This window comes from Leptodactylus fuscus, chromosome 5 (assembly GCF_031893055.1).
Source record: "Leptodactylus fuscus isolate aLepFus1 chromosome 5, aLepFus1.hap2, whole genome shotgun sequence".
NCBI classification, from domain to species: Eukaryota; Metazoa; Chordata; class Amphibia; order Anura; family Leptodactylidae; genus Leptodactylus; species Leptodactylus fuscus.
This window is the reverse complement of record NC_134269.1, coordinates 192,701,714-192,719,487: the sequence shown is the minus strand read 5'-3', so window position 1 is coordinate 192,719,487 and position 17,774 is coordinate 192,701,714. Positions and strand designations below refer to the sequence as shown.

Sequence of the window (17,774 nt, the reverse complement as noted above, 5' to 3'; positions counted from 1 at the left end):
CATAATTAAGGTTCTTCATTAGTACGCCCATGTGTCTCACATATTAGTAACCCTTATATGGGGCACACAGGGGTTAATATGAGGGACATGATGGGGTTAACTGCTATTAATGTGAGGCACATGGAGTTACTGAAACTAAATTAATAACCCCAAATGCCTGACATTAATAGGCATAGAAACCCCAGCAGGTACCTGTGTGTTACTTTCACTTTACTGTAGCTTCCTCTCCTCTATACAACAGACATCTTCTATAACACACAATGAACCCTGCACATAATGGCCACTGACTTATATGCAAATGTTACATTCTAATGGCTACAGGACCTTTAATGACATCACAGTCACGTGACCTACATGACAAGCCAATCACAGAGCAGATCCTTGCAAGTCTCTGTGTTCCGTGGACCATGACTTGAGTATAAGCCAAGGGGGGCTTTTTCATGAAAAAAACTGTGCTGAAAAAGTCGGCTTATACTCGAGTATATACAGTAATAAGTTTTTGTTAAGACTCATTTTTAAATTTTCAACTGTAATTTTTATTGAATTTTTTCAAAAATATCCAACAATACAAATGAAGAACAAGGCAAATAAAAGCCAAGTGCAGTAGCGTAAACCAAAGTAAACTTGCAAAGAAAAAATTAAAGAAAAGGGGAGACAACAGACACACAGAGACAAAAGGAAGAGGGGGTAGGGGAAAGGTCCAAGATTAGAGGCCACGCAACGCACAATGGGCGTCCCAGGGAGACCAAATAGAGTGGAAAGTATGCAGGGTATTATTGAGGCTAGCAGTCAGGAACTCGATTCCTCACGTCCTTGATGTGGGCCAGGAGTTCTGTGCCTGAGGGGGGAAGGTTCACGCTCCTCCAGTTCTTAGCAATAAGAGTTTTTGCGGCCATACAAAAGGTGTAGGTAGAGTATGGAAGTCTTGCTTCCTAGGTGTCTGGGAGGGAGGTTCAATAGATACAAAAGGGAATCTAAGGGGACCCCCTGTACAAAAAGGGCGTCCGTCAGGGCTTTTACCTCCCCCCAGAAGCCCAGGAGAAGAGGACAAGACCAAAAAATGTGAAATAGTGTACCCACTGTGGCATTGCAACTCCAACACCCCGATGGGAGCACAGGGTTTAAGGCATGAAGAAGAGCTGGGGTATGATACCAGTGCATCAGGAGTTTATATTGCATTTCCCTAAAGGTAATGCACTGTGATGACTTCTGAGCATTAGACCAAACAATCTGCTACTGTCCCTGGGAAATGGGGGCACCCAATGCCTCTTCCCATTTGGCCATATAGCGTTGCTGAATAGGAGAACCAATCGTTTGGGAAACAAGAAGCTGGTACACATAGGATATGAGGCCCCTCGTGGAAGTGCCAGCCTGGCAAATCTTTTCAAAAGGCGTGGGGAGAGAGACTCTAGTGGAGCCATGGAGAGAGCGGACAAAATGAACTACCTGAGAGTAATGAAGCCACTCAGTCTGAGGAAGACCTGAGTTAGCCACAAAGTAATCAAAGGGCCTGAGCTCTAACGTCACAGGATCAATCATGTCAGCGATGCGGAAGATGCCCGCGGTGGACCGCACTCTAACCATGGCAGGTGATAAACTATCAGGAAGGAGAGGGTTGTATAGGATGGAGACTCATTTTTAAATTTAAAATCTAATTCATCTGTTTTTTTCAGCAACTGACGCAAAAGAGTCTGCAGAGAACAACGAAAATGAAAATCATCTAGTAACAGCAATGGAAGTAGATCAGATTGAGGATATCACCAACATGGAAATAGATCAAGAAGTCAATATAAATATGGAGATTGTAGCTGAAATTGATGAACACCATGAAACAGAGACAAATATGACAACTGACAATACAGAGAAGGTATGAAATTTTTTAGTAAAGAATCACTATTTAAAGCATACCTAACCTCAAACTCTGCATAAATCAATAGTACAGTGTGTGTGCATCAGTAGCACTATATCTGGCCAATATCTGAGTTATATTTCACAATTTGTATCAGTTTCCCACTCTACTTGCTTCATCCATCATTTGCTTTGCTCTCTAGTTGGTGGATGTAGACTGCCATATACTGCTCTCAGTAAACAGAAGAGAATCTGCTTTGTAACTGTCTCTGTGTCTTAGGGGTCGTTTATGTCATATTTTGATCATTAGCTTAACTCATTGGCTTATAGATGAAAATAAAACAGATATTAAAAATGGATGGAAAAGGAAGAACATCTGTTTACATAGAGTCGTTGTTATATAAAAATGGATCAGTCTTAAAGAAAAGTAGGACATTTACACATTTGTTTCCCACAAAAAAAGGACAGAAATTGATCTGCTTATGTTTAACATTGACTCTATGTAAACTGACAGTCATCTGTTTCCAACTGTTTTTTGTATCATTTTATTGCATCCGTAAAGATGATCAGTTAAGAATGATCAAAACTTAATGTGAACTTAGAAACAGCTCCAGGACAGGAAGGACATACAGTGATGTGAAAAAGTATTTGCTCCCTTACAGATTTACTTTGTTTTTTGCACATTTGTCACACTTAAAGGGGTTTTCCCATAACAAGGATCCTATCTATACTTCTAGTTTATGTGGATATAAGACTTCTCCTAAATACATTGCTTTATCAAAACTGCTTTGTTTGGCTGCTATCTAAATTTATTCACTTCATTGTTGACACTGGACCTTGGGAATATCTGCTCATTTGTCAAGTGACGTAGCTGCCTGCTTCTGCCTGCTCTGAGGGGGGAGGGAGGGGCTGACAAGCAACGGAGCTCCTCATATAGGGGAGGGGGGAGATGAGAGCTCTGGGATTACTGTGCTGTCAGCTTTTCCACTTATCAGCAAGTTTAATTGAATTTGGCTGATAAGGGCCGAGATAAGGAGTCCATTACCTCTGTATGTAATGCAAGCGCACTCAAAGCCAGCTCTGCTACATCAGTTTCCACATCAGCATCATACCCTGACCACCAATGTGCGAAAAATCCAGGAAGTGAAGAGAGTAAAGGCCTTCAGGCTGCAGAACAAGAGTTATGGGAATACCCCTTTAAGATGTTCCAGACTAACAGACTAAGATAACCCGAGTAAATATAAAGCGGAGTTCAAATTCAGAGTTCAATTTCACTAGCTACACTCAGGCAAGGTTACTGCCAGATCTGTAGAGTCAAGAAATCACTGAAATAGAACTTGTTTGACAAAATGAAGTAGGCTAAAAGATCTCAAAAGAAACACATTATATTATGTGGCTCAGTAGTTAGCACTGCAGCCGTACAGCGCTGGAGTACTAGGTTCGAATCCCGCCAGGAACAACATCTGCAAGGAGTTTGTATGTTGTCCCTGTGTTTGCATGGATTTCCTCCCATTCTACAAAGACATGATAGATAAAAAAAAAAAAAAAAAAAAAAAGTACATTGTGACCCCTATATGCAGCTCACAATCTACATTAAGAACAGAAGAAAACAAATTATGCTCTGATCTGAAAAAATTCAAGAACACATGAGAAACGGTCATTGACATCTATCAGCCTGGAAAAGGTTACAAAGCCATTTCTAAGGCTATGGAACTTCAGTCATTCATAGTAAGAGCTATGATCAACAAATGGAGAAAACACTGATCAGTGGTGAACCTTCCCAGTAGTGGGTGGCCTACTAAAATTACTCCAATAGTGCACCGATTACTTATCCAGGAGGTTGCAAAAGAACCCAGAACAACATCTAAAGCATTGCTGGCATCACTTGCCCCAGTTAAAGTCAAGGTTCATGGGGCCACACGGTAGCTCAGTGGTTAGCACTGCAGCCTTGTAGCGCTGGAGTCCTGGTGTTCAAATCCCACCAAGGGCATAAAACTATCTGCAAGGAGTTTGTGTGTTCTCCCCGTGTTTGCATGGATTTCCATCCCATATTCCAAAGACATACTGATAGGGAAAAATGTACATTGTGAGCTCTATGTGGGGCTCACAATCTACATTAGAAAAAAATAAATAAATAAATAAATAAAAAAAAGTCAAGGTTCATGATTCAACAATAAGAAAAAGACTGGGCAAAAATGGTATTCATGGGAGAGTCCCAAAGCGAAAACCACTGCTGACCAAAAGAATAGACCTGTCTCATGTTTGCAAAAATACAAAACATCTTTACACTCCCCAAGACTTTTGGGAAAATATTCTGTGGACTGACACTACAAAAGTGGAACTTTGTGAAAGGCAAGCATCACATTACATCTGTTGTAAAACTACCACATTATTCAGAATGAAAAGATCATCATGCAGATACTCCAATATGGTGGTGGTAGTGTGACAGACTGGGGTTCCTTAACTGCTCCAGGACCTTAATGACTTGATGGAACTGTAAATGATGAAAGCATGAATTTTGCTTTCTACCAAAAAATTGCGAAGGAGGATGTCTGGCCATCTGTTTGTGACCTTGAGCTCAAGCGTACTAGGGTTCTGCAGCAGGACAATAATCTGAAGAATACCATCAAGTCCATGCGTTGCGCATTAAACAAGTCTGGAATGGTTGATTGAGAAAAGATTTAGAAACCTCAACTTTAATATCGTCATAAGAAGTGTCGGCTCTAGTTTGCAAATAAGTTAGAAAAGTGGACAGTAAAAGATTGGATACAGGTGATTTGGAGCGATGAGATGAAAATCAATAGACTGGGCTCCAATGGGTGCAAATAGGTCTGGAAGGAAAAATGGAAAAGGGGACTAATAGATTGAGAAATTGAAGGAACTGTCAAGTTTGTTGGAGGAAGCCTGATGATATGGGGTTGCTTCTCAGCCAAAGGTGGATACTTGACTTGGATCGATGGTGGTTTCAATGCTGATCTATATGTGAACATCTTACAAGATGAGGTACTTTGTACACTCAAGTACTATGGGTATGAAGAGGATGACATAGTGTTCCAGCAGAACAACAACCTGAAACATATGTCAAGATTAGTGAAGCAATGATTCAATGACAATCAAGCAGAGGTGCTGGTTTAGTCCCCAGACCTCAAACCAATCGAACACTTGTGGGTAGAGTTGAAGAAAAAAGCTGTATTCGTACTCAATTGAGTCAAGCAGTATGCACCCACATTGGGAACGTGTAAAAGAGATCTGGGGTCAGATTTCGATCGAGACATGCTTGAATCTGACAAAAACCATGCCCATTATGATTCAGGCTATGTTGAAAGCCAAAGATGGATTTACAAAATAGTTGCAAGTCAAATTTATGTATGAGATAGCCAATATATACGTCTATAAAATGATGGTAGTGTATGGTGAGATATGGAGCGTGAAAGTGAAAACCTATTCGTTCATCAGTGTAATAGATATTCTTAGCCACTCGTAATTCATCAGTATTGTAATTGTAATAGAACTTTTACTTTTTTATTAAACTTTTCCCCCTATTTGCAGGTGCTGGATACCACTACTCTCATCCGAAGTTGTGTGCAGAATGCTATAGGCTTGTTAAGAGATGAGGGGAATATCAACAGCTGCCACCAGAAGGGTTGAAATTCTGATACAGCTATTGAGTTCTGAGAGTGAACTGAACGGTAAGGTTACTTACTTTTATGGAGACGTGGATTAAAATATTTAGAGTTAGAAAAATTTTGGGACAGGGATACAGAAAAAAACATGGGTTCAGGAAAAAATAGAATAAGTAACAATTGTTGGATATTTAAGGTTTTTTCCCATGAATATAGCTATATTTAAATTTGCTATTCAAATTTGAAATTTAAAGGGGCTCTATCAGCAAAAGCACCAGTAACAAATGACCCAATAAAAGTTGATGGAGAGGAGTAAGATTATATCATGGACATATCATGCTTTAGAATGGCTAGTTCTCAAGGAGTTTAATGAGTGGGTTTGGCTTAATCTAACTTCTGAAAAAGTTAAAAATAAAGTTTTTTGATAGCTGTAAAATATAGTAATGTTGGTTAAGACCGTGCATGTTGAGTCTGTTCAGTAGGGAGTCTGATAGTAGAGAATGGTCTATTAAAACAAGACTCCTCAACAAGACTACATTTTTGATGCTCAACTTTCAACTTTTTATATTTTGCTTTTTGTAGGCTCCTTCTTGAAACAACTTAAATTCCGTCTGCATAACATGTTGAAGGCTCAAGAGGAGTTATTTCAGGCAGGAAACTGGGTTGTGCGAGAGGCTACAAATCTGGATGCACTGCAGGAAGCAGGAACTTTCAGGTACTAGAAGGGAAAAGTGGCTGATAGTTTGTTTGTACATTTATTTTACCATATGCCACAATCTATAGAATTTGGAGTTACTGCGATGTGGATTCATTGTCATTTTTATCAGTTTACTATAAACACAGCTTTAGTATCGCTTTTACAAAATTACAAGTGTAAAAACTGATCAAGTTTGAGTAAAGTTTGCAGCATCACTGTTGAGCACATTTAGTACTGTACATAATGCTTTTTAGGGGCCTTCCTGTTATGCCTTTCATGTAAGTATAGAACAGAAACTGGCTCGCCAGCTAGGCACATGCCCTGTTCATGAATCTGGTGTCCTCTTCACACTATAGAATGGTTGTTCTTTGATATACTTTCTTATATTTCAGAAAAAAGTAGCCAGAGGGCTTTATAAATTTGGCATTGCATTGATATTTGTCAGTATTGTCACATCCCTGGTACTCATGGTGCACAATAATAGCTAAAGCTACCACGGCTAGGGGCAGTAAGAGACACTACTTAGATAACACTACTGTAAGAGACAGTGAACTCTAAGGGCCCGTTCACACGTGCACAGAGGGGGCGGATTATGGTGCGGAATCCACGTCATAATCCACCCCCTCACAATGGTGGTCTATGGAGACCGCTAGCGATTTGCCCTAGAGAGCTGTCCTTTCCTCGCAGCAGCAACCTCCGTAGTCGGCTCATTTATTTGAACCTGCTCCGGAGGGAGAAACCGCGACTGTCGGAAGCCGTGACAGTCGGATTTGGGCCCGAGAGTGACGCAGCTCCCCACGTCACTCTCGGTGCCAAAATCCACCTTTCCACCCCCTGTGTGAACGGGCCTAAAGAACTGTGTTCCTTGTTGTGTTCACATGATTAAGTTGTAACTACCAGAGAGAAATAACGATGACAGGCGTAAGCCTATGTTGGATGGTGAATTTGTAGGCGATTTTTATGATGCATTGGAAATGGGATGGAAGACCCAGAAGTATATTAATAGTTTATTTTTTATATATATGTTATACTTTTATATGCAGACAAACCCTCTGGAAACGCGTTCAAAAAGCTGTGACCCCATTTTTATCCCAAATTTTATCCATCATTGACTGCAATGGAAACCTGGAATTTCTTGTGAAAAACAATGTGGAGGAATCTTTAAAATCTCTATGGATGTTTATTTTTTCTAATGAAGAACTCCTACCTGTTTCTAGCAACTTCAGGTAACATCATTTCTAAAATGTAATATATTGGTTTATTCAATTACTTTGTTCCATTGTATAAATAAGTCTTATTATACAGCATTCATAACCTGCAGTTACTCTTCATTGCAAAATAGCTCAAGATCTTGATGGAGATGTCTGTGAACAGGAATTTTCATGTCTTGCGACAGATGCTCAATGGGAGTTAAGTCTGACCTTCAACTGGGCCATTCTAACACATGAATATTCTTTGATCTAAACCATCCCACTATAGCTCTGGCTGTATGTTTAGGGTCATTGTCTTTCTGGAAGGTGAATCTCTTTCCCAGTCTCAAGTCTTTAGCAGCCTCCAACACGTTTTCTTCCAGGATTGCCCTGTATTTAGCTCCATCCATCTTCCTATTAACCCCTTCCCGCCGATGGCATTTTTTGATTTTCGTTTTTCGTTTTTGACTCCCCTCCTTCTAAACCCCATAACTTTTTTATTTCTCCGCTCCCAGAGTCATATGAGGTCTTAATTTTTGCGGGACAATTTTTTCTTCATGATACTACCATTAATTATTCTATATAATGTACTGGGAAGCAGGAAAAAAATTCAGAATGGGGTGGATTTGAAGAAAAAATGCATTTCTGCGACTTTCTTACGGGCTTTGGTTTTACGGCGTTCACTGTGCAGCCAAAATGACATGTCCCCTATATTCTGTGTTTCGGTACGGTTCCAGGGATACCAAATTTATATGGTTTTATTTACATTTTGACCCCTAAAAAAAATTCCAAAACGGTGTTAAAAAAATTTTTTTCTAAAAGTCGCCATATTCCGACGGCCGTAACTTTTTTATACGTGCGTGTACGGGGATGTATAGGGCGTCTTTTTTTGAGGGGCCGGGTGTACTTTTTAGTTCTACCATTTTCGGGAAATGTTATTGCTTTGATCACTTTTTATTCAAATTTTTATCAGAATTAAAACAGTGAAAAAACGGCGGTTTGGCACTTTTGACTATTTTTCCTGCTACGGCGTTTACCGAACAGGAAAAATATTTTTATAGATTTGTAGAGCGGGCGATTTCGGACGTGGGGATACCTAACATGTATATGTTTCACAGTTTTTAACTACTTTTATATGTGTTCTAGGGAAAGGGGGGTGATTTGAACTTTTAATTCTTTTTATATTTTTTAATATTTTTTTTAACTTTTTTTTTATTTTTTTTTTGCATTTATTAGACCCCCTAGGGGTGTTGAACCCCAGGGGGTCTGATCACTAATGCAATGCATTACAATGCTAATGCATTGCAATGCATTGCAAAAAATTATCATCTCTTTTGCAGGCTGCATACACCAGCCTGCAAAAGAGAGAATTTGCAGACCGGCTGGGAGCCTTTAACAAGGCTCCCGGCTGTCATGGCAACGGGGGTCGGCCCTGGAGCATGCTCCAGGAGCCGGCGATCCCTGCCAAAATGGCGGCGCCCATGCGCCACCGGGAAAATGGCGCCTCCGGCGCCTTTGACAGCAGCGCCGGAGGGGTTAATGCCTCCGATCGGTCCGGGGACCGATCGGAGGCATTAGAGCCGGTTGTCTACTGCTTAAAGCAGTCGCCATAGTTACAGACCCGACACGCGCCGTACTATTACGGCGCATGTCGGGAAGGGGTTAACTCTGACCAGCTTCTCTATTCCAGCTGAAGAAAAGCCTCCCTCCACACAGTGTCACAGTGGGGATGGTGTATTCAGGGGGATGAGCAGGGTTACTTTTCCACCACACATAGCGCTTTGCATTTAGGTCAAAAAGTCTCTTCTGACCAGAGTGCTTCTTAAGTCTTTCTTTCACCAATGGTTCTCTTTTTTCCACTTTTCCATAAAGGCCAGATTTGTGAAATGCACAACTTATAGTTGTCCTGTGGACAGAGTCTCCCACTAGAGCTGTGGATTTCTGCAGTTCATCCAGAGAGACCATGGGCCTCTTGGCTGCTTCTCTGATCAGTGCTCGCCTTGCTCGATCTGTTAGATTAGGTGGATGGCCATGTCTTGGTAGGTTTACAGTTGAAGAATACTTTTTCCATTTTTGGATGATGGACTGAACAGTGCGTTTTGGTATACTCAAAGCTTGGGATATGTTTTTATAACCTACCCCTGCTTTAACCTTCCCCCACAACTTTATCTCTGACTTGTCTGGTGAGTTCCTTGGTCTTCATGTTGCTGTTTGTTCACTAGTGTTCTCTAGGCCTTCGCAGAGTAGGTGTATTTATACTGAGACTAAATTACTCACAGCTGGACTCTATTAACTAATTAAGTGACTTCTAAAGGCAAATGATTGCATCGGATCTTATTTAGGGGTTACAGAGTACAGGGAGCTGAATACTTTTGCATGTCTCACTATCTAGATTTTAATTGATTACGTCTTTTAAAAACCTTGTATCATTTTCCTTCCACTTCACAATTATCTACTACTTTGTCTTGGTTTGTCACTTAAAGTCTCAATAAAATACATTTACATTTGTAGTTTTAAGGTAACAAAATGTGAAAAAGTTCGAGGGGCATGGATACTTTTGCTAGCCACTACAATGTACAAATAATAGAGATGAGCGAACAGTGTTCTATCGAACACATGTTCGATCGGATATCAGGGTGTTCGCCATGTTCGAATCGAATCGAACACCGCGTGGTAAAGTGCGCCAAAATTCGATTCCCCTCCCACCTTCCCTGGCGCCTTTTTTGCACCAATAACAGCGCAGGGGAGGTGGGACAGGAACTACGACACCGGGGGCATTGAAAAAAATTGGAAAAAGTCATTGGCTGCCGAAATCAGGTGACCTCCATTTTAGACGAATAGTGGATTTCAAATCCGGGTCATATGAGAATGTGAACTTTGTGACTATGAGACAGGGATAGCTGTACAGGCAGGGATAGCTAGGGATAACCTTTATTTAGGGGGGAATGTTATTAAAAATAACTTTTTGGGGCTCTATCGTGTGTGTAATTGTGATTTTTGTGAGATAAACTTTTTCCCATAGGGATGCATTGGCCAGCGCTGATTGGCCAGAGTACGGAACTCGACCAATCAGCGCTGGCTCTGCTGGAGGAGGCGGAGTCTAAGAGCGCTCCACACCAGTCTCCATTCAGGTCCGACCTTAGACTCCGCCTCCTCCATCAGAGCCAGCGCTGATTGGCCGAATTCCGTACTCTGGCCAATCAGCACTGGCTAATGCATTGTATTGGCGTGATGAAGCAGTGCTGAATGTGTGTGCTTAGCACACACATTCAGCTCTACTTCATCGGGCTAATAGAATGCATTGGCCAATCAGCGCTGGCCAATGCATTCTATTAGCTTGATGAAGCAGAGTGTGCACAAGGGTTCAAGCGCACCCTCGGCTCTGATGTAGCAGAGCCGAGGCTGCACAAGGGTTCAAGCGCACCCTCGGCTCTGCTACATCAGAGCCGAGGGTGCGCTTGAACCCTTGTGCACACTCTGCTTCATCAAGCTAATAGAATGCATTGGCCAGCGCTGATTGGCCAATGCATTCTATTAGCCCGATGAAGTAGAGCTGAATGTGTGTGCTAAGCACACACATTCAGCTCTACTTCATCGGGCTAATAGAATGCATTGGCCAGCGCTGATTGGCCAGAGTACGGAACTCGACCAATCAGCGCTGGCTCTGCTGGAGGAGGCGGAGTCTAAGATCGCTCCACACCAGTCTCCATTCAGGTCCGACCTTAGACTCCGCCTCCTCCAGCAGAGCCAGCGCTGATTGGCCGAAGGCTGGCCAATGCATTCCTATACGAATGCAGAGACTTAGCAGTGCTGAGTCAGTTTTGCTCAACTACACATCTGATGCACACTCGGCACTGCTACATCAGATGTAGCAATCTGATGTAGCAGAGCCGAGGGTGCACTAGAACCCCTGTGCAAACTCAGTTCACGCTAATAGAATGCATTGGCCAGCGCTGATTGGCCAATGCATTCTATTAGCCCGATGAAGTAGAGCTGAATGTGTGTGCTAAGCACACACATTCAGCACTGCTTCATCACGACAATACAATGCATTAGCCAGTGCTGATTGGCCAGAGTACGGAATTCGGCCAATCAGCGCTGGCTCTGCTGGAGGAGGCGGAGTCTAAGGTCGGACCTGAATGGAGACTGGTGTGGAGCGATCTTAGACTCCGCCTCCTCCAGCAGAGCCAGCGCTGATTGGCCGAATTCCGTACTCTGGCCAATCAGCACTGGCTAATGCATTGTATTGTCGTGATGAAGCAGTGCTGAATGTGTGTGCTTAGCACACACATTCAGCTCTACTTCATCGGGCTAATAGAATGCATTGGCCAATCAGCGCTGGCCAATGCATTCTATTAGCTTGATGAAGCAGAGTGTGCACAAGGGTTCAAGCGCACCCTCGGCTCTGATGTAGCAGAGCCGAGGGTGCGCTTGAACCCTTGTGCAGCCTCGGCTCTGCTACATCAGAGCCGAGGGTGCGCTTGAACCCTTGTGCACACTCTGCTTCATTAAGCTAATAGAATGCATTGGCCAGCGCTGATTGGCCAATGCATTCTATTAGCCCGATGAAGTAGAGCTGAATGTGTGTGCTAAGCACACACATTCAGCTCTACTTCATCGGGCTAATAGAATGCATTAGCCAGCGCTGATTGGCCAGAGTACGGAACTCGACCAATCAGCGCTGGCTCTGCTGGAGGAGGCGGAGTCTAAGATCGCTCCACACCAGTCTCCATTCAGGTCCGACCTTAGACTCCGCCTCCTCCAGCAGAGCCAGCGCTGATTGGCCGAATTCCGTACTCTGGCCAATCAGCACTGGCTAATGCATTGTATTGTCGTGATGAAGCAGTGCTGAATGTGTGTGCTTAGCACACACATTCAGCTCTACTTCATCGGGCTAATAGAATGCATTGGCCAATCAGCGCTGGCCAATGCATTCTATTAGCGTGAACTGAGTTTGCACAGGGGTTCTAGTGCACCCTCGGCTCTGCTACATCAGATTGCTACATCTGATGTAGCAGTGCCGAGTGTGCATCAGATGTGTAGTTGAGCAAAACTGACTCAGCACTGCTAAGTCTCTGCATTCGTATAGGAATGCATTGGCCAGCCTTCGGCCAATCAGCGCTGGCTCTGCCGGAGGAGGCGGAGTCTAAGGTCGGACCTGAATGGAGACTGGTGTGGAGCGATCTTAGACTCCGCCTCCTCCAGCAGAGCCAGCGCTGATTGGTCGAGTTCCGTACTCTGGCCAATCAGCGCTGGCCAATGCATTCTATTAGCCCGATGAAGTAGAGCTGAATGTGTGTGCTTAGCACACACATTCAGCTCTACTTCATCGGGCTAATAGAATGCATTGGCCAATCAGCGCTGGCCAATGCATTCTATTAGCGTGAACTGAGTTTGCACAGGGGTTCTAGTGCACCCTCGGCTCTGCTACATCAGATTGCTACATCTGATGTAGCAGTGCCGAGTGTGCATCAGATGTGTAGTTGAGCAAAACTGACTCAGCACTGCTAAGTCTCTGCATTCGTATAGGAATGCATTGGCCAGCCTTCGGCCAATCAGCGCTGGCTCTGCCGGAGGAGGCGGAGTCTAAGGTCGGACCTGAATGGAGACTGGTGTGGAGCGATCTTAGACTCCGCCTCCTCCAGCAGAGCCAGCGCTGATTGGTCGAGTTCCGTACTCTGGCCAATCAGCACTGGCCAATGCATTTCTATGGGGAAAAGTTAGCTTGCGAAAATCGCAAACTGACAGGGATTTCCATGAAATAAAGTGACTTTTATGCCCCCAGACATGCTTCCCCTGCTGTCCCAGTGTCATTCCAGGGTGTTGGTATCATTTCCTGGGGTGTCATAGTGGACTTGGTGACCCTCCAGACACGAATTTGGGTTTCCCCCTTAACGAGTTTATGTTCCCCATAGACTATAATGGGGTTCGAAACCCATTCGAACACTCGAACAGTGAGCGGCTGTTCGAATCGAATTTCGAACCTCGAACATTTTAGTGTTCGCTCATCTCTAGTAAGGATCCCAACTTTGGCTGAACGGGGTCTATACCAGCTTTGGACATCTTTATTGAGGAAAGACTTTGCTCTTCCACATCTTCTATCAATATTTTCCGTTTTGGCATGCATATGATGCACAAATGAGTCTTTTGATACTCATTTTATTATAGACTCTATTGCATCTTCAGATATATCAAAAGACTTTATCTTCACAATATGGGAAGTGAACATGGGACTTCTTAATGAAAAACAGAGCATTAGATGTTAGGGTAAGTTCACACGATGTAACGTTGCGCGTTATCTGGCACGTATACATGTGTCGGCAGATGACGCGCTCAAAATGCTCCCGTGATTTAGTGGCCGCAAAATAACACGGCGTATACGATCCTAACTCCCATTGAAATGAATGGGATGTTTTTGTGAGCGCAATCTGCTGACACGTGTATACATGCCAGATTGCACTCCACTTTCGTCCGTGTGAACTTACCCTTAGAATTGACTCCCATTTTACCTTTCTGTGACCTGAGAAACTTTCACACTTCTTTTTGCTACATACGGTCTACAAGACCCCCAGTCTGTTTTATAAAGTTGGGCTGTTCAGGAGTGCAAACTGTCCTAGGTGCGGGCAGGATTATGCTTGCCTGTTGCACATGGTGTGGGAAGGTACAGTAATAGGGATGTTTTGGAGGAGGGTGTTGGCACTCATTATACAGTTACAGGCACACCCTACACTGTTTCTTCTGGGATTATGTGGTGATAGGGTATTACCAAGCTAGAAATCTCATTTTTCATTGGTTGGACTAGAATTGAAAAGCAAAATGAGTGATGTCATGGAGTACATCTAAAACAATTTGTTTATCTGAAGAATAACCCTATGTAGATATGAGAAGGTATGGGGGGGGGGCATGTCAAGATACTTAAGGTGCTGTTGTGAGATCGATTGATATCACCAGGGATTGCCTCTCCCTTGAGCATTTTTTGAGGTTGCTCAGTGGTAATTTGAGAATAAGGGTAAATTTGTCCTATGTACTTGTATAGCCTAACCACTATTTTCCTTGATTTTGAAGTTGCCTTTCAGCGTAATATTCTGCACATTGCCTCATTGGATGACTAAGGGTAAGTTCACACAGAGATTTTTGGTCAGTAGTTTGAGCCCCTTTCCGCCTCAAAATCCAGACCAAAAAGACGGCTCCCATTAAAATCAATGGGAGACGCTCAGGAGTTTTTTCTGGGAGCTGTTTCTTCCGGCTCATGGAAAAAAAGAAGCGTTCATTTTTTAAGCCGAGTCGCCTCACGACTAATCTGGAGCAGAGTGCGCGGCTGGATGCCGGTGCACTGCACTGGCTTGCTGACGAGGCTACCCAGTTTTCGGCCTCTATCTCAGGTTCCAGGCCAAAAAACCCCGCCTGAACTTACCCTTAGGGTATGTTCACACGGCAGAAACCTGGCAGTAGAGAAACAAAATAGCATATTGTGTGCTGAAACTAACTGCATTGATTGCTCAGAAATAGTGCGGGATAGATAAAAAAAAAAATCTCATCTGTGCCAGAATCAGTTTGGGGCTGTGAAGTCGGGAGGCCAAATCACCAATTCAGTCAGTAAGCCCAATTCAGACTTCTACTCTGACTCCGACTCTTTCATAAATGACTGACAGCTAAGGGCAATCAGAAGCAGTAAAGATCCTCAAATTCGTTAAAAACTATGAAAGTAAATGTTTAACAAACTCAGAATCTAATTAATAATAAAATATTAATAATTTGTATAATATAATTAAAAAGATAATTTTTTTTTTCTTAGCCAGGGTTGGTAACTTTTTTCTGATTCAACCCAAAATTTGTCCCAACTTGGAATCCAATGTAGTATAGTGGAGGCCAGGTACCACTATGTTCTAAATTGCGAGATGCAGGAAGTATGGTTTGTGAGGAGTTTTTTTTTTTTTTTTTTTTAAATGGACAGCATGGTTGCTCAGTGGTTAGCGCTGTTGCCTTGCAGCCCTGTAGTCCTGGGTTTGAATCTGAAAAAGGGCAACATCTGTATGGAGTTTGTATATTCTGTGTTTGTGTGGGTTTCATGCCAAATATAACAATAGGTAAATTGGCTTCCTGCAAAACAACTGACCCTTGTGGGTGTTGGGAATGAGCTCCTTTACGGCAACCGCTAATTCCCCTACGACAAAACACTCCCCACACTTTGAGTCCCTTGGTGAGCCATCACAAATATTTGTTGTTGTGATTACTGAAACAGTAAAACTAATACTTTACATTTCTGTATACTAATACTTCCTATTCAGTGTTATGAATGGTTCAGACTTGTATTTGCATGTTTACTGTAATAGATCTATTTATATTTATAGGTTCTTGATATCTTTGCTGCCATTGCTTGTATGGAAATACTAAAAGACAGTGTAAAGCACCTAAGACCAGAAGACTGGATGTACCAAGTGAAAAACATACAAATGCCCATTGAACTGATCTGTTCAGAAGAATATTTAAATGGCTACAGTTCTAGATGTAAACCTGGAATTGACCAAATCAGGTATCATTTTCTATGGCCTAAAGCACTGTACGAAATGGAGATTGTCCTATTGACAGTGAAGAGGAAGGGGAAGGGGTAGGGGAACTCTGATGCTAGGTTCACACCTGCGTTCAGCTGTCCGTTCTGTGGTTTCCGTCTTCTGCATGCCAGAAGTCTGGCCGCTCACCGGGTCTGGCCGTGAGCGACGGTGAGCGTTTTATGCTCTCCGCCGCGAAACCGTTTTTTTTAATCCGGACACAGAGTACTGCATGTCCGACTCTGTGTCCGGATTATAAAACCCGGTTTTGCGGCGGAGAGCATAAAACGCTCACCGCTGCTCACGGCCGGACATCTTTCTCACCCATTCAAATGAATGGGTGAGAGAGACTCCTGCAGGTTTCCGTCTCCTGCTCTGTTTTATGCAGGAAACGGAAACCTGAAGTACGGAGCGCCGGCACAGATGTGAATGAGCCCTGAGCTTCCATTCTAGTGATAGAGGGGGACTCCTGCAATCACAGATTCATCATCTATCCCATGTGTGTCAAAATCCGTAAAAAAACCTAACTTAACCTGGGTGCCGTGTCATGTCGTCTAGAAATAAACATGATTTTGTAATATTTGCAGGTCTATTTTTTTTTTTTATAAAGTTATATTTTTGATATATGGATTTATACTATATGTATTTCTGGCCCATCACTATATATGACCCCATTTTTCTGGCCACTCACATGGTATATGACCTTTTTTTTTTTTTAGCCCCCCCCCCCCCCCACACAGAGTGTATGACCCCTTTTTATGGTCCCACACAACACATGATCCCACTATTTATAGCCCCCACATAGTTTATGACCTCCTTCCATGCCCTCCACACAGAGTATATGACTTTTTTTTTAAAGCCCAGCCTAAATATATGACCCCTCTTTTTAGACACTTATGCAATTACTTTTTTGTTTTGCTTCCTAGTGCAAAATTAAAAGGGTTGTCTAAGGTTTTAAAAAGTTCACGAACAGTAGAAAATGCTATTAAAAAAAAAAACAACATTTTTTTTTTTTTTGCAGTAATGAAAATGCAATATATGCACAGGATCACTGCAGTCAATTACTGGCCTCAGAAGACTTAGGTCCCCTTCCCACAAAGTAAACGCGCGTGTATTTTGGCAAAATACGGCTGCCTTCACACAGAGTAAAGCCGGCTGCCATTCACAGACGTACACTCGAGCGTTGCGGAAGGCTCCCGAACACTTCCCATTCACTTCAATGGGAGCGCTCGTAAAGCCGGCGTTACGCGCGCTCCCATTGAAGTGAATGGGAAATGTTCGGAGCCTTCCGCAGCGCTCGCGTGTACGGCTGTGAATGAGCATTTTTACAAGCCTGGCGTTACTCCGTGTGAAGGCAGCTTTCATGTGTAAAAATACACATGTAAAACTCCCATTGACTTCAATGGCATTTTTTTTTTTACACGTGTAAAAAAACCACGTCAAAATACACATCAAAATACACATCAAAATATACATGTAAAATGTCATTGAAGTCAATGGGCCGTGCATTTATTCACGGCTGCAAACTAGCGCGGTGCATACGATCCCCGCTCCCATTGAAATCAATGGGAGCGTGTACGGCACGCAAAGGGTCCCGCGGCGTACACGTGCCACATCACGCGGCACGTTACACCGTGTGAACGAGGCCTTATTTTTACACGTGTATTTTGCCAAAATACACGCACGTTTACTCCGTGTGAAGGGGCCCTAAGCTGTAATGCTTTCAAATACAGCATAAGTGCCTTTGAGCTTGAACAGTGCAGTGGATCTGGAGGAAAAGGGAATTTAAATTTTTATTTTTTATTTCATTGCATTTGCTGCTGTTAGGCAGCTTTTTAAAAGACTCTCAGGCCAATCCTATAAGCAA

The 17,774-nt window shown here is 43.0% G+C and overlaps 1 protein-coding gene across 1 annotated transcript in view; it reads left to right on the top strand.

The window, feature by feature from the left end:
- LOC142204587 (E3 ubiquitin-protein ligase RNF213-like) overlaps positions 1-17,774 on the top strand; it is a 170,999-nt gene that overhangs the window by 96,567 nt on the left and 56,658 nt on the right. Inside the window, 7 exon segments of the mRNA XM_075275902.1 lie at positions 1,674-1,867; positions 5,398-5,463; positions 5,465-5,537; positions 6,054-6,186; positions 7,212-7,394; positions 9,870-9,876; positions 15,710-15,891. Of these exon segments, the coding sequence (XP_075132003.1) occupies positions 1,674-1,867; positions 5,398-5,463; positions 5,465-5,537; positions 6,054-6,186; positions 7,212-7,394; positions 9,870-9,876; positions 15,710-15,891 (838 nt within the window).